Here is a 25255-nt window from a genome sequence, read left to right on the forward strand (position 1 = left end):
GAGCAGGACTTTCTGATGACCTTATTCAGTCTGTTAGTGTGCTTTGCTGTAATACTGCTGCCCCAGAACACAACAGCAGAAAAGAAGACAATTGACACAACAGCCTTACACCAAAGGACCTCAGCCTCCTCAGGAAGTGGCTCTGCCCTTCTTGTACAGATTGTCCACATGCCCATCCCATCCCAACTTGTCACCCTGATAGACATGCAGGTACTTGTAGGTGAATTAGGTGAGCAAATGACTTGTAGGCAAATTAGGTTCCCTCCAGCTCCTGTCACCACCTCAGTGTTCTCACCCTGGATGGTGACAGGAGCCAGAGGACACCTAATTTGCTGTTGTGTGTTGAATGGTATACAGTCATTAATTTGAGCACCAACAATGTTTATTCCAGTGAAATCCTAATCCAGATTGCATTCTTCTTGTATTACAAAAAAATTAAAAATACTATTTTTAAAGCTTTTGCACCAAAGACTCAAGTGTATCATTAAGATCACGTTTATGGCACTATGTTTTTCCAAGGAACAAACATTTTATTTTGGACTAAACCAAACAGGCAGATGGGTCATAAACATAAGCATGCAGAAAAGCCACAAGCAAATCCATGATCAGCAAACCAAATATGGACCAGAACATACGGCTCAGAAGTGCACAACACAGTGGTGTATATATACAGCCCTGACAATTCTGAAATTAGGTGCAGGTGTAGTACTGAAGTGTCAGGGCCGAGGAAATGTAGGCAAAACTGGAATAAAACTCGTATACTTGGAAACAAATAATATTCCAACTACATAGTTGTTTAGTACTGTACAGACAACTATGTTTAACTATTATTGTCACATATCGCTCACAAAACAAAGTGTTACCAATAGTGCAGAAACTAGTGCTGTGTTCCAAAAAAAAAATGTAAAGAACTTGAAATGGGGGCTATCAAATATAAGAGAGACTATTATTCATATATGGTTCAGACTTTATAGGTTTAAATAGAACTGTGCAATGATCATGTCGTGAGAGAGGGATGCCAAGGCAAGTCTCCACCGCTAAACTGGTCTTTATTTGATGCAATAAACACAAACTGAAAGTATTCAACATGAGGAATAATATAAAACTCATCAAGCTTCAACACAATGAATGTATACATAAAGCTGTGACGTGGGCGGTATGGAGGAAGCGAGAGGCGAAGTTGAACTAACATGTTCTTTATTAGCCATAATCTTTAAAGTATCTACGACAAGTCTAAGGTCCCCGGAGTTGGTCTGTGAGGGGCCTCGCCAGTGATATGAAGGATTTGATAAATCTCCTGTAAAAGTTGGCAAAGCCAAGAAAGCGCTGCAACATCTTGCGTGTAAGTGGTTTGGCCAAGCCCTCAATGACTCCACCTTGCCTGGTTGCATACTCACACGTCCCTCCTGAATAGTGTACCCCAGGAAGTCAACTTCCTTGCAGTGGAATTCATATTTTTCAGCTTTGCACTACAGACAGTTCTGCAATAAGGTCTGGAGCATGGCCCACACATCATGCACATGTTGGTTCAAGGAGGGGGAATAGATCAAAATGTCGTCGATATAGATGACGGATCTTTGCAAGAACTCCCTCAGAACCTCATTAATGTAGGCCTGGAATATCGAGTGGCATGGGTGATATAGCCTGGGCCTACTGGACCCCCATCCAGGGTCTGTGCGCTTAGCGAAGAAGGCAGGGCGATGGCCTTGATACCTAGCCTCTTTGTGAAGCCCTAATCCATGATGTTTCCCACAGCTCATGAATCTACTAGAGCAGAGGCTGAAAGCACACGGCTTTTGTACAACACCTTGACCAACACTTTAAACATGGAACGAGACGGACTCACCATACTGCTGCCTCTTTGTTCTCTTCTCTGCTGCACACCGGCTGCGTCCAGCTGCATGGGCTCCTCAGGAGTGTCGGTCTGTCTGGTGGTTCCGGTCCCATCTCATTGCGGGGAGTTCCGTTGTACCCACCGACGCCTTTCCTGCAGGAGGAGGTCATAGGTTACAGTGAGACGAACCACCTCATTCAGCGTGTTCCACGTGTTCTGTCATTCAGCCTACAACCCATTCACAAATGCGTCAATCTGCGTGGGATTGTTCCAATGTGTTCCCGCAGCCAGGGTCCAGAACTACATGGCGTAGTTGGCTGCAGATCTCAATCCCTGCCTTAGGCGCAAGAACGCTTGCCCTTCCCTGGCGGGGATGGTGGAATACCCTTCGCAGTTCTCTAACAAAACCGGCATAATCGTTCATGAGCAGAGAACTGTATGTGACCAGAGCCGCACCGCATACGCCTGCCTTACCCGTAAGCCTCGAGACAACAAAACCACTAAACTGTTCTTTATTTGACGCAATAAACACAAACCGAAAGTAATCTACATGATGAATAATGTAAGACTCACCAAACCTTAACAACACAATGACCGTATACATTAAGTGATGTGTGTTCACATTCGAGACAAGATACACACTGAGTTAAACACGGACACCACACAACAGAACAATAGGGATTAATGTATAATAGAGATTTATGTGTTAACAAGGAACAGTTACAAACAGGTGTGACATGGACAATCAACACAACAGGGGCGTGACGATAAAGACACATACACACACACACACACACACACACACACACACAGACGGGGAGGAGTCTAGGAGAGGGGGCCGTGCCGTGACAAACTGATGATGATATTCTACACTCTGAATATTAACCAGTGTACTAGAGTTCAGGGCCAAAACAAAACATCCAGTAATGTCACTGTCCACAAATGTACAGATTGTTTTATTATTCTGACCATGAATTGGCTGATTTATCACCAACATGATTCTGACGATAAACCAAATATACATTTTTCTCATCAAAGACTTTTTAATGTGTCTTTAGGTTCACATTTACTCTTAAACAACTGCATATAAAATATAAGTACGACCATGAAGTAAGTACAACTATGAAACGTAACTTGTAAGGTTATACTTTGTCAACTGTAGCTGTAGATACAAAGAAGCCACATTAAACTACAATGAAATAATCTGCTTTAAACATCAGAATACAGATTCCTTTCAAACTAAAGGACCTGTCAAGTCAAAAGGTCTGTAATGTAAAGGACCTGTAATGTCAAAAAGGGAGTATTATTATAATATCATCATAACTGACAACATTGTCTACTTGTAATAGATTGCTAAAGAGTCTGTGGAAAGACTGGAAGTAGAGAATTTGTTTAACAATTTAAATACTTTTACTACTTAAATACTGTAATTTACACATAGGATTCTGTCCATTTTCTCTGGTAAGAAAACAGGAAGAAAGCTCTTAGTTCCTCTTTTTCACGCAAAAAGCATTATTAGCCATGTCAAAAATTAGCCAGTTCCATTCTCTCATTGGCCTGCCTTATTTCCTCATCAGGGTGAAGTTGTGAGTAAGTGTATAACCGGAGTGGTGACTGACTGCAAAGTTCTCAAGCAGAAGCTTCAGAGAGATAATCAATCTCTTGGATTGAAGTATTTTTACCACTGTGTGAAAATGCAGGGGATCTTTGGAGTCCTGGTGATGTTCACAGGAGCTGCCATGGGCAAGTAGCACTCATTTTATTTTAACTCATTTTATTTTTGGAATGACATTCTTAAAAATGAGGGTCCAATATAGGAATTCACAAAATGGAAAACAGATTAAAAATGTATATTTTCTAAAACTCACTTTTTATACTTGTGTGCCACTCATGTATTTAGATAAACTTGGTGTTTTATGGGTTTTTCTAAAAGAAATGACAATTCAGCTACACCATTGCAATTTCATAAGATTGTTTTTCAAAATGTAAACGTATTACTTATGTTGGGAGGCTGTGGAAACTCAAAAGGAAGCTTGCAGATAGCCTACTTTTATTTATAGCGCAATAATCGACATTAGCAAACGCAAAACAGGCGAGGGTAATAGCCAGATATATACATCAGGGAATTGCCCACTACACACTATAGAACAGCAATAATACTTCGCAGGGAATAAACGGAACTGGAGAGAATATAAAGCGTAGCAAAGATAAGACACAGGTGACACTAGTAATCTGGTGAGGTTGTGCAGGGGAAGACGGGAGGTGCAGTCATGGACTGAGGGCGGCTGTGTGACAAAGATTTGCCTGCTGTTCTTGTGAGAGATGGACTGGACATGTGCAGACGTACATATATGACTGACTTATGGCATATCTTGATATGAACTTTATGCTGATCATGTAACAGTAAGATTTTTACAGAGTATTTAATCATTGAAAGAATTCGACATGAAGCATTTCAAAATATCAAAATATTACAATTTGTGATACACAAGTCATTATGTTCTAATAATGTTAGATTCATATATTCTATTCAGCCAATACTTAAATTCTATTAAATCTAACAAATTATAGTTATTCATTCTCAGAGTAACTTTGCATTTTATGCTTTATACTGTCGCTCTATAAATTGCTCTGTTGTGTCTGGAATAGTGCATTCTCGAGATGAGTTCATATGGTCAATTTTGGGTGCTTTATATGTAAAGCCTTGCATGCATTTTACTTCCCTTTCATTGCAAATGACAGTATAGTTTAACTCCAAAAATGCCCTTCCAAAGAAGTAAAGGAATATTTTGCCTACAAGGTACTTTGGACAGCTGTGACCATCACTCTGCCTATGCTATTTCATTACAGGAAACAGCAAAGATATTGTATTAGAGCGGTCAGGTCACCACGGTTTCTCCAACTCCAACTGTAGTATTTGTGATGGGAGTCTGGCATGGGAGGCTCTGATCATGATCTCAGTTTTCATTATCCACTGCAAGTTCAGGTTGCAGCTCCCATACCAGACAGTCTGGTCGGGCCACTCTGAAAGATTTGTTTTTAATATCTTCACATATTTCCTCAGTTCTTTGAAGCACAGATAAGTTGCACACTGGAGTCCATTTTAACCTTCAAAGCCTACTGTACACACTACAGTACAATCACTCTCTGCTGTAGGTCGTGTGGTCTGAGACACTGCCGTTCCCATATCAGGCCAGGAGACAGCTGCTCAGACTCTCATGGGAAGCTCTGTAGAACATGCTGAGGAGTGCAGGAGTGATCACCACAGGCCTTCCTGAATTCAACAGCCAATTCAGTTCAAATGTATTTATAAAGTACTTTTTATAATATGTGTGACAGTCCCTGAAAGCAAGAGGAAGAAACCTTGAGGAACCAAGGCTGAAAAGGGAAGCCATCCTCCTCGGCTCAACACTAGATGGCTTATAAACCTTAAGAAATGACAGACAAATATTTCCTTAAGTAACATCGTAGGTGTCACCTAATCTGCCCTGGCAGACCACACAGACCACAACATTCATTCGTTTCCCCAGTGCCAATCACTCATTTATTGAATTATCACCTACATGTATCCCTCATTTACTGACACTCTATGTAATTCCCACAGGGTTCATTGCTTGGCACTGATTGTCTGTAGCCACCAGACAGAGACAAAGCTAAACCTGCTGTCTGCACTCTTAAAGACTTGCACTGTTTTTTGCAAAATAAATACTTCTGAGATCATCAATCACACCTTGCTCCTGACCCACAATGACAAACTAAAGAAATCAAATTAACCACCTCCATCTGCTGAAGCAGTGGAGAAGTTCCAGCCTCTGTGCTGAACGAGTGGGCTCAGTAACTAAATTCAAATAGTAAGTTAGCTAAATTCTCGTGTTAGTCAAGCTGTTTTATTTTTTTGTTCAATAATTTAAATTTTATCATGGAAAGCTTTCATGAAATCAGTACTGCTGTGTGCTGCTGGTATGTCTTATTCTGTTGGTAACTGCTTCTTAGTTTAGATATTGCACTAAATGTCTGTAATCTGTGGTAGTAATACATTATTCTTGATGTTTTGAATCAAAAAGAAAGGATATTGGATACACTGTAGAAAGCATCCTTTTGTACTGTATAACTATCCTTCCAAACAGAGTGGAGGTTTCATACCTTAGTCAGACACCCTTGACATTCTACCTCGCTGATATGTTGTTTTAGCATGTGTATATCATAATTGTACCAAGGGACAAATTGTTTCTATTTTTTCTTACTTCTTAGTAGTACCACTAAGGAGCAATAAATCATTTTTACCACCAAAAATAGAAAACATATATAGAAAAGTAATTCCAATTTCTTGCAGCTCACATTCTTGCAGCTCACATGAGATAAAGAATCAAATTGCTTTGTTGTCTTAAAATTAACAAATTTCTGCTCCACAGAGCAGGCTTCTCACATGTAGATGGTCATTTTAAAAATAGAATTAGTACAGAATCTCTGAACAATCCAAGTTAACAGGTGTCAGTATAATGGATACTTAATAATGTGAAGAACAGTTGTTGGAAAAATTACTTATTGCTCCTTTAAAGTTGTTTGACACAAAGCATCTCCATCAAAGTGCTCCATCATATTGTCTAACTCGTTGGAATTAGTCCAAGAGCTAAAATCAGGTCAATCTGGAGGAGTTTCTAGAAAATGACTTGCTATGGAGGACGTTGTGATACATTTGAAACTATAGCAAGAAGATAAACATTTGTTAAGACTAAGGTCTTGGCTGGAGGCAACTGTAGTCTGAGGGAGAATAGCTATGTTATCTATGTTGACGCCAAAGCCAAAATCAAGGTTACCATGCAATTACTGTAGTGAATAGACCCCTACGACTATTAATGTTTCCATAGAGTACCCATTACTAAATACTGTAGGAAGTGAATAAACGCCTATAAGAACTCAGAATAAGGTGCTGGTGGCCTATAAATTGTAATTAGTGAAAATGACTGAAAATATTTCTTATTTGTCGATAAATCAATTATGTTCAGACAAGGAATTTGTCAGTGACTATCTATCCTACGACTGTCTGCCAGACTGCATTCTATGCTACAGTAAATGAGAGCAGCACATTTGTGGAGTGGATACTGTCCTGACTCAAAAGACCAGGCTTGCCCTCAAAGCTGGACCAATTATCAATCACTCCCACATTGTTTACTGACCACCACTTGTACACCCAGCACTATGGCGACCATGACCTGCTGTACGATTTGGTACCACATCACATTACACTGGAGTCAGAGCATCTAACTGTGTGATCTCTTTTGTTCTTTTAGTAAATTAGTCAAACCTCCTCTGCTCCATACAGTCATTCATTATTGTTGTTGTTGAGGTCCATGGCTCTTATGTCATCAGTAACTTTACTGATACAGTTTGAGCTGTACTGGGCAGTACAGTCATGCGTCCTCAGTGTGAACAGCAGCAGACTGAACACACAGCTGTGGGGGATGACGGTGCTCAGGGTGGTGGTGCTGGATATATTGTTGTCAGTCTGAACTCATGGAGACTCTCAATCACAAAATCCAGGATCTAGTTACAGAAGTCGGTGTTTAATTAAATCTCAAATATCTGTTGCTGAATGCATGTGAGCAAATGCAAAATGAACACTTCATGAGCCAATTTTATGTAATAATAATAATTATTATTATAATAATTATAATAATATAATAATTTACTCCAAAATACATATTTATACACAAAATATAAGGAGTTTATACAAAAAGCATTAACAAATCACTACAGGTTGGAGGTGAAGTGAGTGGTAACTGTTGAAAACTGTATATAACTCAGGTTGCTTGTTAGACTCCGAGACATGTGGATCACCACGTCTTTACAAGCTGCTGCCAATTCTCCAACACAGGGCAGCTGAAAGGACTCAGAGGAAAGTGCAAACTGTTCTTATCATCTGCACTCAAGCATCCATGGCTAGTGTTGCTGTGATTGACAGAGTAAAGCTGTCCCACCCAACCAGAGAGCAGGTGTCAGTTCTGCCTCCCTGGACTCCTTCCCACAGATGGCTGTGACATCAGGGCTTGAGCAAGCAAAACCATGAAGATTGAGGAAAATGTTTTTCTGGTGCACTGCTCAGGAGCCCCAGATCGTTCCTTTTAATAGTAAAAGAGAATTTATTTTACATTTGATTGTATGTGGTCAAATTAGATAAATTTAATTTAAATTGATACTCAATCATTAAAGTAGATTAAAGTTGTTTAGAGCAGATCAGATGTTGTTGCATCAAGTTAATGACAAAATGTTCTTGATTTTCTCGCTCTGCAGGCGCGGTTCCTGCTATCTACAGATTTAATCAGAATCTTACATGTTATGGAACTCTGGGAGAAACACTGCACCTGGAGCTGGTCCCTGAGGATGAAATAATATTAAACAATAACACCAGTATAATTTTAAAATATAAAAAGCAAAACATCACAACAAACTATTTAGATCAGCCAAGATGGCAGTTTATAGCTGATAATAGAACCATTATAATAACCAGAACAGAGAAGAAAGACTCAGGAAGATACACGTTAGACACCTTTGATGCAAAGGGTACTATTAAAGGCAAATATCATCTCCAGCTGAACATTGAAGGTAGGACTATATCATCTCATGTCAGATAACAGCCATAACCACTGAATTTACAATGATTTCTTATAATTCCTAACTGGAAGAACACAGCCAGAACTTGTGAAGCAAGTTTCCTTACATTGGTTTGTCTGTATTTTAGGTGCATGTGAATCTTTGTAGGGCAGTTAATTTTTGATCCTTTCTTTGTTTCCAGTGTCCTCGTTCATGAATTCTGTTTTTAAATATGAGAGGTGATATCTGGATATTTCGTTCATGTGTATAAAAATGTATACATATGCTGTATTTATGTATGTTTGCATAAATTGTATTATAAAGTGCATTTATAGGTTAAATGTTAAAAGCATGTAGCTAACACCTACACCTCATTCAAAACCAGGTCATTCATCAAAGAGACCAACCAACACTGACACATCATATGTAATCCACTTACAAGTGAACTATTTATGAATGCTTCATGAACTTGGTACTTGGGCAATATATTAAATGTAATATTAATATTATTTGAAGACTTCATGATTTTAGTCTCATTTATTCCCTGTAAAGAAAAATTATGGAGATTTAGTACATTTGGCTTGTGTGATGTAGGTCTACATATTAATTAACAACATATGTAAAAGATATATATATATATATATATATATATATATATATATATATATATATATATATATATATATATATGTGTGTGTGTGTGTGTGTGTGTGTGTGTGTGTGTGTGTGTGTGTGTGTCTCACGGTACAGCCCCTCCCCCCAAACGTCTCCCTGTGTGTGTGTGTGTGTGTGTGTGTGTGTGTGTGTGTGTGTGTGTGTGTGTGTGTGTGTGTGTGTCACTGTAGGGCCCCTCCCCCCAAACGTCTCCCTGTGTGTGTGTAAGTGTGTGTGTGCGTGTGTGTGTGTGTGTGTGTTTGTGTGTGTTCGTCTGTATGGCCACACCCTCCTTGTGTTTCACACCTGCTCCTCATTGTGTTGTGTTAGCGTGCGTGTATATAATTCTTGTGTTTGAGTCTGTGTGGGTCAATGTTTGAACCCAATAGCCTGCGTGCTATGTTCGTGTTGACGTGTCTCAATAAACTTATATGTTTGTCCTACGAACTCGTCCCCACATCCTGCTCAGCCACCTCGTCACAATATATAATAGTGTATATACAATAATATTCCAATTTTACTATAACTCATGAATATGTCATTAAAGCTTAATGTAAGTGTCGTTATTGTAAAGCAAAACTGATATTTCTGTTTAAGGATCCTGTTAGAATAAAACATCGTCTTTATTCTTTTAAATTCTGTTCTCTGTAACCTGCAGCTGCAGTGTCCTCAGTAGTAGTGAAGGATAACTGCTTCTCCAGTGAGAGGAGGACAGTGTCCTGTTCCTCTGAGGGGGACCAGCTCCACTTCAACTGGACTCTCAGTGGAACCAGAATCACACATCTACTGGATGATGGAATCAACACTCTCCTGCTGGAGAAAGAGTATGATGGAAATGTCACCTGCCATGTAAAGAATAACGTCAGCCATGGACAAAGTTCTATTCTGTTACACCAGTGCCCTGGTAAAGCTCACTTTCTTTAAGCTTTGATATCATCATGGTAAAAGCAATAACAACAATAATGATGCAGCAATGATAATGTTACTACTCATAATCTTCAAAGAGAAACTCAGTTACTCACCATAAATCAATCATGTCTGAAAAGAAACCATCACACAACACTGTCTAGTTAAATGTCTTGTTCCTTTAAAAGAGTACGACAGCAGTGCCCTGCTGCCATCTTGGAGATCTACTTCACTGCAGAGTCTCAGTCCAACACAACTGACTCTAATGTTGAAAGGCTTGACTAACTGGATCAGGTGTGTTCTATTAGGGTTGGAGGTAAACTCTGCAGGACCAGAGTTGGGCACCCCTTTTCTAATGTGACCCAACCCTGCTGGGCACCTCAGTGACCAAGTAATTCAAATTTAGTTCAGTCCTTAATGTTGGTAGTGGTGCTTTAGGTGTTAGTTAAGACTTGCTAATACAGTCTGCAGGATGGTAGATCTCCAAGAGACAGACTGGACTGACAGTTATTAACAGAATAGCAGAATGTGCGTTTAACACTTCTCATAGGAGTGAATACTAGTGATACTCCTCTGATGTGCAATTCCAGGAACTTCAGCTGCAGATCCCACAACAGCGGTGAATGTGAGATCATCCGGCATTGGTATAAGTCTACCAGTAACTGATAACAAAACCCTCACCCCCACTCAGAATCCCACCTCAAGCATTTATGCCCCTCATATACATTTGAGTAAGTGAATAGTTCAATAAATATAGATGGCATAGTATCAAATATATCTAAGTACAATACATTTCATATTTCTCGAAGTGCTAGATAAGTGTATTTCTCTAGCTCCTGATCCCTTATTTCAGGAAATTAGGTAACTGCAATCTATAGTCACCCTTTCACCTACTTCTGTTTAGTTACTTGGTTTCCATTCAAAGCACGTGACAAAGCTCCTCATCACCATATGATATCCATTATTCTGTGTATTGTGTGTAGTTCAGGACTAAAATATTAGTTTGTATTATCACTGTCATCATTGTTGTTGTTACTGTTATGGATATTTTAAATACTATCTTTACCCATAATGCTTGCTGTGCCTACAAAATCTGGACTGACTGTTAATAACAGAATAGCAGGATTTGTATTTATAATACTTCTCATAGGAGTGAATACTACTGATAATCCACTGATGTGCAATTCCAGAAACTTCAGCTCATTTACACATCTCATTTCTGAGTTTTCTGCCTAGATGCCATAGTATCAAATAAATCTAAACCCAGATCTCATGTTCCTTAAAGTGCTAGATAAGTGTAGTTCTCTCAATCCTGTTATCTGAGTTCTCTGAATGTTTGTAAATTAAATCTACAGTCACCCTTTTTGCAGTTTCTATTCAGTTACTTGGTTTCCATTCTAATCACATTAGAAAGCTCCACTTCACCATATTAAACCAATTATTTTAAATTCTATTCTCTGTCATCTGTACCTGCAGAAATACTGAAAGATATCACAGCACATACACTACTATTCATTCTAGTGGACTAGATGGTTTTAAGTTTTTAGATAAATGCTGTATTAGTGTGAAACCCTCACTGACAAATATGGTGGAAACACAAGACACAAAAGTGTTGCTGGGGCCAAAAGTGACAGTGTGATATTGAGAGATAAGCTGCACAAAATATATTCTGACAAAAGTGGTAACTATTAAAGTAGCCATGAACAGGGTAAAGAATATATATTATGTTCAGTATTTACAGCATATTGTTTTATTGTTTCATTACTCTCTCCCCCCCCCCCCCCCTCTCTCTCTCTCTCTCTCTCTCTCTCTCTCTCTCTCTCTCTCTCTCTCTCTCTCTCTCTTTCTTAGCCGTGAGGAACATGGTGTTTCTCTGTGTGTGGGTTTTGGAGATCATCACCTTGCTTTCAGTGCTGGGAGGCTTTCACATCTACATCAAAATCAACAGCAAACAGAACACAATGGAAGGTAAGAACATCTTGTAACACTTTATAATAACAGGCCCAAATAAATAACCTAATCCAATTGTTTGTTAAGAATTATGCATATTTATAGAATTGTTTTAAAGACACATATAGTAATCCATATTGTAGCTTTTATTAATGCCTAAAACATTTATGTAATTATAGCAATCATTACCAAACTACTAAGAAATGATCATGTTACTGTTTTTTAGTGCATTATATTATAAATTATACAAGTTAGAACCAAGTAATGTGATTGGATAAGAGTCTTTCCATGAGTGTTGATATAGAGTATAACAGCACTGGAATTTGAACTATACATGTATCACTCCACTTTTCATTACATTAATGATTTTTATCTGTTTTAGATCGTAACAAACTTTGGTGTTAGCTCATCAGAATCACAGTTACAGTCAGGGACATTTATGTCCCTGGTTGCACAATAAATGGAAGGTTAAACAATGACAAACACCAATGATTAGACTGGACCCTAAATACATGCACGATAATGACACAAAATGAAGAACATGTGTGATACAAGGGGAGGGCGTGCCCATACAAACGAACACACAAACACACACACACACACACACACACAGAGACATCTGGAAGGAGGGGCCGTACCGTGACAGAGCCCCTCCCCAACGCCGCAACTCCCAGCATGCCAGCCTATCGGGTACGACCCCCAGACCAAACAGCGAGGCTGGAGGACATAGCAACCCGACAAGGACCAGGGCCAGGAGGACTGAGAGGAGGAAGACAGGGACCAAGACGACGACAGACACAGGGGTGGACACACTGACAGGAGCAGGCACAGACACAAAGGGGGAGAAAGTGACCGGCACATTAAGTGTGACAGGGACGGGTACATGAACAAAACCACACAAAGGGTTGGGAAAAAGTCTGGGGAAGCTGGCAGGAACCCCAGCCTGTCCCCCAGTCGTCGGCTGGGTTGAAGTCAGACCAGCCTGTGGGGGATCGCCCTTCGCCAATTCAGGTGGCAGCGGTTTTTCCAGCTTTGTGGCAGACACCCCAGGAAGTGCACCAGCTGTTTTGCCTGTCTCTGTGGCGGGGACTGGTAACGCATCCTTCTTGCCTCTTTGAGGCTTGCATGTAGGCACTGGAGCTCTGGGGCTGTGTGCCGTAGGTGAGGGAGTGTCTTCAGATGATGACGACGCCACCTCTCTGCCAGACACGCGGGGCAGCTTGCTGACTCCGGTGCCATGGGCAGAGCCTTGGGGCACCGGAGGCTCATCGCTCTCGGAATCTGCTGACCATGTGTCATCACAGAGGAGGGATCTTCATGGAAGGCCTCCTCCACCTCCATTGCTGGACCTTCCAGGCTGTCGACCTCTGAGATCGACCAGAGGCTGACGTCGTGCTGCTCCGCACTCCGACCGTAATCCCCGTAGCCCTCCTGGTAGTCCCAGTACGGATAATAGGACTCCGCAGAGTCCGAACCTGGATACCGGTCGTAATCCGGTAGTCCGTCGAGGGTCTATAGGACTCTGCAGAGTCCAACCCTGGACTACACTCAGGGCTCCCCCAAAATCCTCCAGGGGCACTCTCCCCTGTTGTAGTAGTGAGTGTACCCAAGAGTATGGAGAGTTTCCCCACAAGGGCTGGGGATGAGCGGTTATATGTTTTCTTCCCCTTCTTCTCCCTTTTGTCTTCTTTCCAGACATCCTTCTGTGGTCTGTGTTTCTATAATATCGGAAGCTAGAGAGGACGCAGGAATGAGCAGAGTACAACAAAGTGATGTTTACTGACACAAAACAACAGATAATGTAGCACACAAGCTAACGCAAGGTTAAATACCAACAAACACCAATGATTAAACAAGACCTTAAATACACGCACGATAACAACACAAATCAAGGAACAGGTGTAATACATGGGGAGGGTGTGGCCATACAAACACACATACACACACACACACACACACATACAGACGTCTGGGAGGAAGTGCCGTACCATGACAGCTAGTGTGCAGGAAAATGTTTTGCTTGGCAACAGTTGAGTTGTGTTGAACGAGCCTAACAAATGAACAAATATGCAAGCAAATCAAAATATATTGCTTATAACTGTTAAAAGTTTAATATTTTTTGATTCACAAACTAAAATAGGTGTACATTATAATTCTTCCATGCTGAATTTTAATTTGTTTTTAGAATTTTTCTATTACCCATGGTAAGTGACAGCAATTAAAGTGTCCATTAACTACATATTACTAATTCATAAGTAGGGCTACTTAAAATATGCAAAAAGATACGTCTAAAATGTACAGTGTATGATTTCTCCATATACTTGACCTCAGGAACGTGCCTCTTTGATGTTCGGCAGTAGTCTGCCAACATAGAGGTGATCCCCTTGCCTTGATACCGCTTTTCCATTCTATACATGATGACATACAAGTATACTGGAACAGAAAAACTATCAGTGAGAAAGAAATTGCAAAAATAATTGGATTCATATACATAATAAACAGGTATTTTTTGCAAAACCATTGTTGACCAGTTTATTCACTATAACAGCACTCCCTCTCATGTTATACTGCTTAAGTGTTATTTAGATTCATATTTACTATGGAACATGCTCATGTTCAGAAACTGACCTGTGCATCATCATTTAGAGTACCTGGATTATGATGTAGAGGTAATAATGATCAGTATTGATAATTTACCAAACACTGTAAAGTGGCATCAATGTCTCACCTTTTCAATGTGATACATGTTGGATATTGTTTGCTTTGTGTGAGATCTCACTGATTTTTTGCCACCATGTGATGATGAACATGTTTTCTGCTTCCACTGTAATGCTCTCAGGTAAAGAACAGCAGATGGCAGAGGCTCTGTAGATCAACCTGGACCAAGAAGTGAAGCAGAACTCCACCAGATGTGTGTTATAACAACCACTAGATTCCACAAACTCATCTAAACTGAAACACCAGCAGAGAACCATAAATGAAAGAGAACACATACATTAACAGAACATGGTTGAAGTCGATTTATTCAGCTCATTCAGGACATTGCAAACTTTAATTCATTGTGAAAACTGCCCAATCCATCATCAAGTAACTTGATCAAATAACAAAGTGATGTAATCTCATGATTGCAGTTTAATCGGCATGAGCTCTTTTGTATTTGTATTTCCAGAGCCTAGGCTGCATTTATCAGCCGTTATGTCATAAAAGGCTGTTCCAACGTGAAGGGTCCTTCAAATACAGCCTAGAAATGCCTCCTACATTCAGCCTGAGTTATCCATAATTCTCTGCGCATGTATGGTGCACACAGCACAAAAAGAAAAAGTTTAAATAGAAATAAAAGTCTAAAAAATAAAAAAGTTCCACATGTAAGTTACTCTGGGTAAAAGCAACTGCCAAAATGCCATGAATGTTAAGGTTTGGACTAAAATGTTATTTTATTCTCAACCCTTTAATGTCCTCTAGGATTTTTTAGTGATATTCTCTTTTTTTTTTTTGTCTCATCAATGCAAAAGATGAAATTAATTGATGCCAACTATTTGCCCATTTAGGGCTCTGCCTTATCTGTTTTAGCAAACACAACTTTGCACAAACCAGATCTACATCAAAAAAAATAAAAAATTACTGGCAGAAAATTTTCACATATGATGTATTCAGAATCTGGTGTTCCACATCTGACTTTGATAAAGCAAAAGTTCATTATCTGAAAAAATGTGAAGACTTTTTGACTAGTGAAGGTTCACATTACCCACTAGAGGGCACTATACACACTATGATTTGTCAAGTGATCAATAGAACATCAAAACATTTTTGATGAATGCATTATGTATAGTATATAGATTCTAACACTGATACTTTTAATTTCTGCACATTAGAAAGTGTCTGTATCTCATTTTTCTCTGTTTAAAATGTATGCTTGACTGTTTAAAATGTTTTATTAAATTCTTAATTCTTTCCCTATTAATATTTATTCATTTAAAAATCTGCTTTGTCTATATGCATAGACAAATACGCATAGACAAATGCATTCATTTATCATACATATATTTTATAGGAACAGGTGTTCCTGAGGCATGTGTGTTAAAATTGAACCAGATGGCTCTGGACCACCCCTCACTCTGACCAGACCAGTGTTCTGTTTTATAGCAGTGACACACTTCTGACTGAGTTCTGAGCTTAGGCTCACAGACCCAATATCTGCAGGGCAGGCCATTGACATCAGGATTCATAATAAGGACTTGAATAAATGCCCTGGCTTTGGTTGTCACTTTGTGGAACACACTGGATAACTAAAACCTGGTGTACCCAGTGTATAGGGAGGGTTTAAATTTCTCAGTGTTGTGGTTCTCATGCTTCAACAGGTCAACACATTCCATTGGAGACCTAAATATGGGATGGTGTATGTTACACTTTGAGAGTTAATTAGTGTTGTAATAATTAGTCATTAGTCTTAGGGCTAATTAGTGGGGGTCTTACCTCTAGGAGTTCCATGTTCCATGACAGAGGATCAATCTCCATGAGATGTTTGTGACTTTGGAATGGCACAAGTTCATTTCACTCATTTTTTTTCTGCACACATAGTCTGCTTGCCTGATAGTGTTTGATTAAACTGTTATGCTATATTACCAACCATCAACATGCACTGTGTAATACATATATAACACATTATTAAATAGCAATCCACCCACACCGTTACCCACTTCCTACCATTTGTCTACTGTCTAGTACTGACTGGATATGTGCTTTGTGAGTGTTTAATTTTAATTTAATTGTGATTTAATTGAACGTAGAGATTGTATAGTTTATACATTGTTTGTCTGCTGATGCTTAGTATTAAATGTAACAATTATCCATACATCTTTGGTGAGAAGTAATGACAATGCAGTTGACTATAGTTGTTGTAAAGCTTTACTTGTCACGGTATAGGCCTCTTTTCCGAGACGCCTCCCTCTGTGTGCGTGTGTGTTTGTGTGTATGGCCACGCCCCCTGTGCATTACACCTGTTCCTAGTTCTGTCATTACGGCACGTGTATATGAGGTCTTGTGGTAACGTTGCTACCTGGTCGGTGTTTGATCTACCACTAGCCGGTGTGCTACGTGGTCTTTGTCTTGTGTCTCAATGAACATTGTTCTGTCTCTCACGACTTGTCCCCGCATCCTGCTTAGCCTCCTCGCATCACAATACTGATATTATTGTATAAGAACCCTGTTGGAACGGAGCACCTTTATTTCTTTTAAATTCTACTCTCTGTAATCTGTACCTGCAGAAATATCAACAAACTTTCCTGCACATATACAACAATGATGCTGTTTTAACTAGTGCTAGTGGACTACAGGATTATAAGGATGTGGTTACATGTCGTGACTACTGCTGAGAAATGCGGATTCATTAACAGGATCAAAAATGTGTCATAGTGTTGCTTGGGTGCAAAGTTGTAGTGTGAGATATGGGTTCTCAAAAATGTATTCTATTAAAAGTGGTTACTACTGAAATAGCCATGTATATGTGTTTGAGCTGAAGGGAGAAGGCTGTAGCATGCCAAAGCCTGACCAGACCAGTGACTTTGTTGTATTCCTGAAACAGTGCAGCTGGACAGGTGTCTGCTAAAGTTGTCTGATCAACAGAAAAGTTGTTACATCACTGTGGGGTGGGACCTCTCAGACAGATATATCAGTATATATAGCTGTAGACACTGTTATAGAGAAGGGTGATGCAGGACCAGCCTTCAGAACTCGAAACATGAGTCAACACAACCATGTTAAGAGTAACACATGATGCAACATAAGAGGTAGCAGGAGGCATTGCAGACATCACATGTGGCTTATGGGTAGCAAGTTGTATAACAGTGGCCAAAACTACATTTTCAGCCAGCATGCACAGAGATTGCACACTTCCAGAGACTGGACCAGGAAGAGAAGGATACGGTAAGAAATTTAAAGGGGGATATGATAAGCAAATTAAAGTCTTCCAGCAGTGTACATGTTGTTTTGAAATCCCCAGTCAGCTAGTGAATGTAACGAATTCCCGAGCGCCGAAGGGTGTGGAGCAGGACGCACAGACTCTCTCGACGGAGTGAAACATTTAATGACACAAAAACATATAGACGATGGTGGCACTCACAAACAGCATTAACGATGCACACAGACACACTTAACATAGGCTAGACAAACATGATTACGAGTATTACGTTCAGACGCTAACAAACAAACAATAACCAACGGTGAGGCACGCACTGACGGGGGTTTAAATAGACATACACACACTAACACTCAACCCCGTACAGGTGCCTTCACGGGGGTGTAGCTACAAACATGAGTGAACCCCCCTGCATGCGGCAGGCAGTACCATGTGACTCATGGGGGGGGAGCATCCCATGACAGTTAAACTTTCAAATCTAAAATAAAGATGCAGACTTCAGAATTAGTTGAAGAGAATAGCTGGTCCTGTCCTTTATTGCAGATTAACATTAACAAGCATTCATGAGGCATCCTCCGGAGAATGTCTAACAATCACACAAAGAACCCACAATTTTTATATATTTGTCAGCAGTCATTATGTATTCACCCCTCCTTCTTTTACATATTAGTTTTCGCATTCTCCACCATTATATCTAATCCATGCATAAGTTAATATAAGCAAACTGATATTCAATACCCACACCAGTTGGAATCCATTACCACGACTTTCCAATAGAAGACTTCTGACCTGATCCTAAAGTTACTGTCCTGAGCTTGGTGGAGAGAGAATATGCGACGAAGGCACCCCTGCCACCTTTAAGGTGCCATGGAGACTCTCACTGGCTTGGAGGACTTGTGAGGGGATACGTAGACTCTGGGGAGCGGATGCCAGATGACATTTGTACATTCACCTGTACATTGTTATATTTGTATATATACATATTTCCTTATGCACCCCTGTTTCTTTCCTCAGTTTGGACAGAGCACTCTCAAACCATTTCACTGCGAGTTATACCGTATATGACTATGTACGTGACAAATAAACCAAACTTGAACTTGAACATTCCTAGAGGCCCTACAAGGGAGCGCATGGGCTTTTGATTGGCGTGCGCCTTTCATAAGCTTGGGCACAGGTTAGGCTTCCACCTCCATGGAGGAGTCCACTGAATGCTCTGACTCCATCTCTGAGAGAGTCTCCAGGGGATGCTCCTCCATGCTGTGGTTAGAGGAGAGGGTGTGCTCGGATCCTGCCTCCGAGCACGAGTCGTAGTAGAATTCCTCCCCTCTTTATAGCTCTCAATTTCCTGGTCCACGGAGGGCTGGTCAACCACCACTGTGTTTGACCCTGAATCCCCTAGATCCTCCGTTATCCCCTCAGGACGACCCTCCTCCTCTAAGTAAGGAGAGAGCAAACCGATAAGAAGTGCCGGCTCCGTTTCTGAGCAGAGGAACGGTGGCTTCTCTGGGCTCAAAGGCTCTGCTGTATAAGAGGAGTCTGGGGGAGCACAGTCTCTGTTCTTTCTCCTCTTTTTCCTCACCATAGAGGAGTAGGGGAGTCAATACCCTCCCTTTTAGAGCTATCGAGGAAGGTGCTAGTAGGATTCCCTGGGACTGTAGAGGGGGCTCTTAATGGAGCCTCGCCTGCCTCCCCTTCATGGAGGAGCAAGTCCTGGGTAAGTTATATAAACCTTTCATCTCCAATACTAGCCGTGTTACTCCTGAGGAATGCGTCCATCATATCGGCAAACGTGAGCCGCTCTTCTCTTGTCCTCACGCGTTTCCTGGGTATCCTCGGGAAGTAACGGCAAGTACTTTCTCCCGCTAGCAGACCTCGGGCAGAATAGGCTTCTTGTTGCATCCCTTGGCGATCGGTGTTTCTGTTAACAAGGAACATAACTACAAACAGGTATGACATGGACAATCAAAACAACAGGGGCATGACAATGGACAGACACACACACACACACACACACACACACACACACACACACACACACATACACACACACAGAGAGAGAGAGCGAGAGAGGGGGGGGAGGAGTTTAGGAGAGGGGTCCGTATTGTGACTGTCATGTTATGGCCCCACCCCCTCCTCAAACATCTTCGTGTGTGTGTGTTCGTCTGTGTTGCCACGCCCTCTCGTGTCGTCCACCTGTTCTGTATTATGTGTAATTGTCTTGAGTGTAAATATGTCTCCTGTGTTGTAGTACCTGTTGTTGGTATTTGAAATGTGCTTCGTGAGATGTGTTTATCGTTTGGGGTTTGTCGTGTGTTTTTGCTTGTGCGTATGAATAAAAGTGGGTTTCTGTCATCGTGCCTCGTCCTTGCATCCTGCCTCTCCTCATAACATCACAGTGACAAACTGATGATGATATTCTACACTCCGAATATTAACTAGTGTACTGGAATTCAGGGTCAAAACAAAACATCCAGTATTGTCACTGTCCAAATACTTACAGACGGATTCCTCACCAACATGATTCTGATGATAAACCAAATATACATTTTTCTCATCAAAGTCTTTTAGTGTGTCTTTAGGTTCACATTTACTCTTAAACAACTGCATATAAAGTGTAAGTACGACCATTAAGTACCACTATGAAACATACCTTGTAAAGTTATACCTTGTCAACTGTAGCTGTAGATACAAGGAAGCTACATTAAACTACAGTGAAATAATCTGCTTTAAAAGTCAGAATACACAGTTTCCTTTGAAAGTAAAGGACCTGTAATGTCAAAAGGCCTGTAATATAAAGGACCTGTAATGTCAAAAAGGGAGTATTATTATAGTATCATCATAACTTAGAAAGAACTGACAACAGTTTAACATTGTCCACATGTAATACATTGCTAAATAGTCTGTGGAAAGACAGGAGGTAGAGAATTTGTTAAACAATTTAATTATTTTTACTACTTAAATACTGTAATTTACACATCGGATTCTGTCCATTTTATCTGGTAAGAAAACAGGAAGTAAGTTCTTACACAAATGTTATGATACTTCCTCTATTTCATGCAAAAGCATTATTAGCCATGTCAAAAATTAGCCAGTTCCATTCTCTCATTGGCCTGCCTTGTTTCCTCATCAGGGTGAAGTTGTGTGTAAGTGTATAACCGGAGTCGTGACTGACTGTAAAGTTCTGAAGCAAAAAGCTTCAGAGAAGCTTCTCTTGGGTTGAAGACGTTTTAAGTATTTTTACCACTGTGTGAAAATGCAGGTGATCTTTGGAGTCCTGGTGATGTTCACAGGAGCTGCCATGGGCAAGTAGCACTCATTTTATTTTAACTCATTTTATTTTTGGAATGACATTCTTAAAAATGAGGGTCCAATATAAGAATTCACAAAAGGGAAAAACAGATTAAAAATATAGATATTTTCTAAAACTCGCTTTTTATACTTGTATGCCACTCATGTATTTAGATAAACTTGGTGTTTTATGGGTTTTTCTAAAAGAAATGACAATTCAGCTACAAGGCCTTACAATTTGTCTTTAACACCATTGCAATTTCATAAGATTGTTTTTCAAAATGTAAATGTATTACCTATAGGCTTACAAATATCTATTTGTTGGGAGGCTGCGGAAGCTCAAAAGGAAGCTTGCGGATAGCCTAGTTTTATTTATAGCGGAATAATCAACAATAGCAAACACGGAACAGACGAGGGTAATAGCCAGATATATACACCAGGGAATTGTCCACTACACGCTATAGAACAGCAATAATACTTCGCAGGGAATAAACGGAACTGGAGAGAATATAAAGCGTAGCAAAGATAAGACACAGGTGACACTAGTAATCTGGTGATGAGGATCTGGTGAGGTTGTGCAGGGGAAGACGGGAGGTGCAGTCATGGACTGAGGGCGGCTGCGTGACAAAGATTTGCCTGCTGTTCTTGTGAGAGATGGACTGGACATGTGCAGACGTACATATATGACTGACTTATGGCATATCTTGATATCAACTTTATGCTGATCATGAAACAGTAAGATTTTTACAGAGTATTTAATCATTGAAAGAATTCGACATGAAGCATTTCAAAATATCAAAATATTACAATTTGTGATACACAAGTCATTATGTTCTAATAATGTTAGATTCATATATTCTATTCAGCCAATACTTAAATTCTATTAAATCTAACAAATTATAGTTATTCATTCTCAGAGTAACTTTGCATTTTATGCTTTATACTGTCGCTCTATAAATTGCTCTGTTGTGTCTGGAATAGTGCATTCTCGAGATGAGTTCATATGGTCAATTTTGGGTGCTTTATATGTAAAGCCTTGCATGCATTTTACTTCCCTTTCATTGCAAATGAAAGTATAGTTTAACTCCAAAAATGCCCTTCCAAAGAAGTAAAGGAATATTTTGCCTACAAGGTACTTTGGACAGCTGTGACCATCACTCTGCCTATGCTATTTCATTACAGGAAACAGCAAAGATATTGTATTAGAGCGGTCAGGTCACCACGGTTTCTCCAACTCCAACTGTAGTATTTGTGATGGGAGTCTGGCATGGGAGGCTCTGATCATGATCTCAGTTTTCATTATCCACTGCAAGTTCAGGTTGCAGCTCCCATACCAGACAGTCTGGTCGGGCCACTCTGAAAGATTTGTTTTTAATATCTTCACATATTTCCTCAGTTCTTTGAAGCACAGATAAGTTGCACACTGGAGTCCATTTTAACCTTCAAAGCCTACTGTACACACTACAGTACAATCACTCTCTGCTGCAGGTCGTGTGGTCTGAGACACTGCCGTTCCCATATCAGGCCAGGAGACAGCTGGTCAGACTCTCATGGGAAGCTCTGTAGAACATGCTGAGGAGTGCAGGAGTGATCACCACAGGCCTTCCTGAATTCAACAGCCAATTCAGTTCAAATGTATTTATAAAGTACTTTTTATAATATGTGTGACAGTCCCTGAAAGCAAGAGGAAGAAAACCTTGAGGAACCAAGGCTGAAAAGGGAACCCATCCTCCTCGGCTCAACACTAGATGGCTTATAAACCTTAAGAAATGACAGACAAATATTTCCTTAAGTAACACGTAGGTGTCACCTAATCTGCCCTGGCAGACCACACAGACCACAACATTCATTCGTTTCCCCAGTGCCAATCACTCATTTATTGAATTATCACCTACATCTATCCCTCATTTACTGACACTCTATGTAATTCCCACAGGGTTCATTGCTTGGCACTGATTGTCTGTAGCCACCAGACAGAGACAAAGCTAAACCTGCTGTCTGCACTCTTAAAGACTTGCACTGTTTTTTGCAAAATAAATACTTCTGAGATCATCAATCACACCTTGCTCCTGACTCACAATGACAAACTAAAGAAATCAAATTAACCACCTCCATCTGCTGAAGCAGTGGAGAAGTTCCAGCCTCTGTGCTGAACGAGTGGGCCTCAGTAACTAAATTCAAATAGTAAGTTAGCTAAATTCTCGTGTTAGTCAAGCTGTTTTATTTTTTTGTTCAATAATTTAAATTTATCATGGAAAGCTTTCATGAAATCAGTACTGCTGTGTGCTGCTGGTATGTCTTATTCTGTTGGTAACTGCTTCTTAGTTTAGATATTGCACTAAATGTCTGTAAACTGTGGTAGTAATACATTATTCTTGATGTTTTCAATCAAAAAGAAAGGATATTGGATACACTGTAGAAAGCATCCTTTTGTACTGTATAACTATCCTTCCAAACAGAGTGGAGGTTTCATACCTTAGTCAGACACCCTTGACATTCTACCTCACTGATATGTTGTTTTAGCATGTGTATATCATAATTGTACCAAGGGACAAATTGTTCTATTTTTTCTTACTTCTTAGTAGTACCACTAAGGAGCAATAAATCATTTTGACCACCAAAAATAGCAAAACTTATATAGAAAAGTAATTCCAATTTCTTGTTAAGATCACATTCTTGCAGCTCACATGAGATAAAGAATCAAATTGCTTTGTACTCTTCAAATGAACAAGTTTATGCTCCACAGAGCAGGCCTCCCACATGTAGATGGTCATGTTTAAAATAGAATTAGTACAGAATCTCTGAACAATCCAAGTTAACAGGTGTCAGTATAATGGATGCTTAATAATGTGAAGAAGAGTTGTTGGAAAAATTACTTATTGCTCCTTTAAAGTCGTTTTGACACAAAGCATCTCCATCAAAGGGCTCCATCATATTGTCTAACTCATTGGAATTAGTCCAAGAGCTAAAATCAGGTAAATCTGGAGGAGTTTCTAGAAAATGACTTGCTATGGAGGACGTTGTGATACATTTGAAACTAAAGCAAGAAGATAAACATCTGTTAATACTAAGGCCTTGGCTGGAGGCAGCTGTAGTCTGAGGGAGAATAGCTATCTTATCTATGTTGATGCCAAAGCCAAAATCAAGGTTACCATGCAATTACTGTAGTGAATAGACCCCTACAACTATTACTGTTTCCATAGAGTACCCATTACTAAATACTGTAGGAAGTGAATAAACTCTTATAAGGACTCAGAGTAAGGTGCTGGTGGCCTATAAATTGTAATTAGTGAAAATGACTGAAAATATTCTTATTTGTAGATAAATCCATTATGTTCAGACAAGGAATTTCAAAGGAAAAGGACTTGTAACTGATTTTCTGATTGATGCTATAAATAGTTGCTATACTTCAACTTTGGTAATTATACAAGGGATGTATATTTTTGTATCCTGTGTTGCCGCTTATAAAACCAAGTTTAAAGCCATGTCTACTCACATCATCAGGAATATATAATTTAATAACTGCTTTTAACTGCTTTCAATGCAAGGAATCTTATATTAAACAGTCCTAATTTTAGATCAAATGTGCTGTCACTAATAAATGATTGAGCTTTTTTGATGGTGACTATGTTGCTAGTACAGATTTTGCATGGTTTTCTGAAAATTTGTATGATTTGATGAATGGATACAGTCTCAGTAGTGTGGAACCTCTGTGGCATCTCCAGCTAGATGGCAGATCATTAAAGGCAGCATTTCTGCTGCTTGGCCTCTTCTCTTGTATGTCAGTGACTATCTATCCTACGACTGTCTGCCAGACTGCATTCTATGCTACAGTAAATGAGAGCAGCACATTTGTGGAGTGGGTACTGCTCTGACTCAAAAGACCAGGCTTGCCCTCAAAACTGGACCAATTATCAATCACTCCCACATTGTTTACTGACACCACTGGACATCCAGCACTATGGCGACCATGACCTGCTGTACGATTTGGTACCACATCACATTACACTGGAGTCAGAGCATCTAACTGTAGTGATTTCTTTTGTTCTTTTAGTAAAGTAGTCAATCCTCTAGTCAAGTGGTAACTCAATGAAAGTGCAACTGTTTCTATCAACTGC

The 25255-nt window shown here is 39.9% G+C and overlaps 1 protein-coding gene across 1 annotated transcript in view; it reads left to right on the forward strand.

Moving 5' to 3' along the window:
• The first annotated feature begins 20923 nt into the window (after positions 1 to 20923).
• LOC113587931 overlaps positions 20924 to 25255 on the forward strand; it is a 174544-nt gene continuing 170212 nt past the window's right edge. Inside the window, exons 1-2 of the mRNA XM_035524225.1 lie at positions 20924 to 20992; positions 21109 to 21151. Coding sequence (XP_035380118.1) covers positions 20924 to 20992; positions 21109 to 21151 — 112 coding nt within the window. The remainder of the gene's footprint in view (positions 20993 to 21108; positions 21152 to 25255) is intronic.

Source organism: Electrophorus electricus, chromosome 1 (assembly GCF_013358815.1).
Source record: "Electrophorus electricus isolate fEleEle1 chromosome 1, fEleEle1.pri, whole genome shotgun sequence".
Lineage (NCBI taxonomy): Eukaryota > Metazoa > Chordata > Actinopteri > Gymnotiformes > Gymnotidae > Electrophorus > Electrophorus electricus.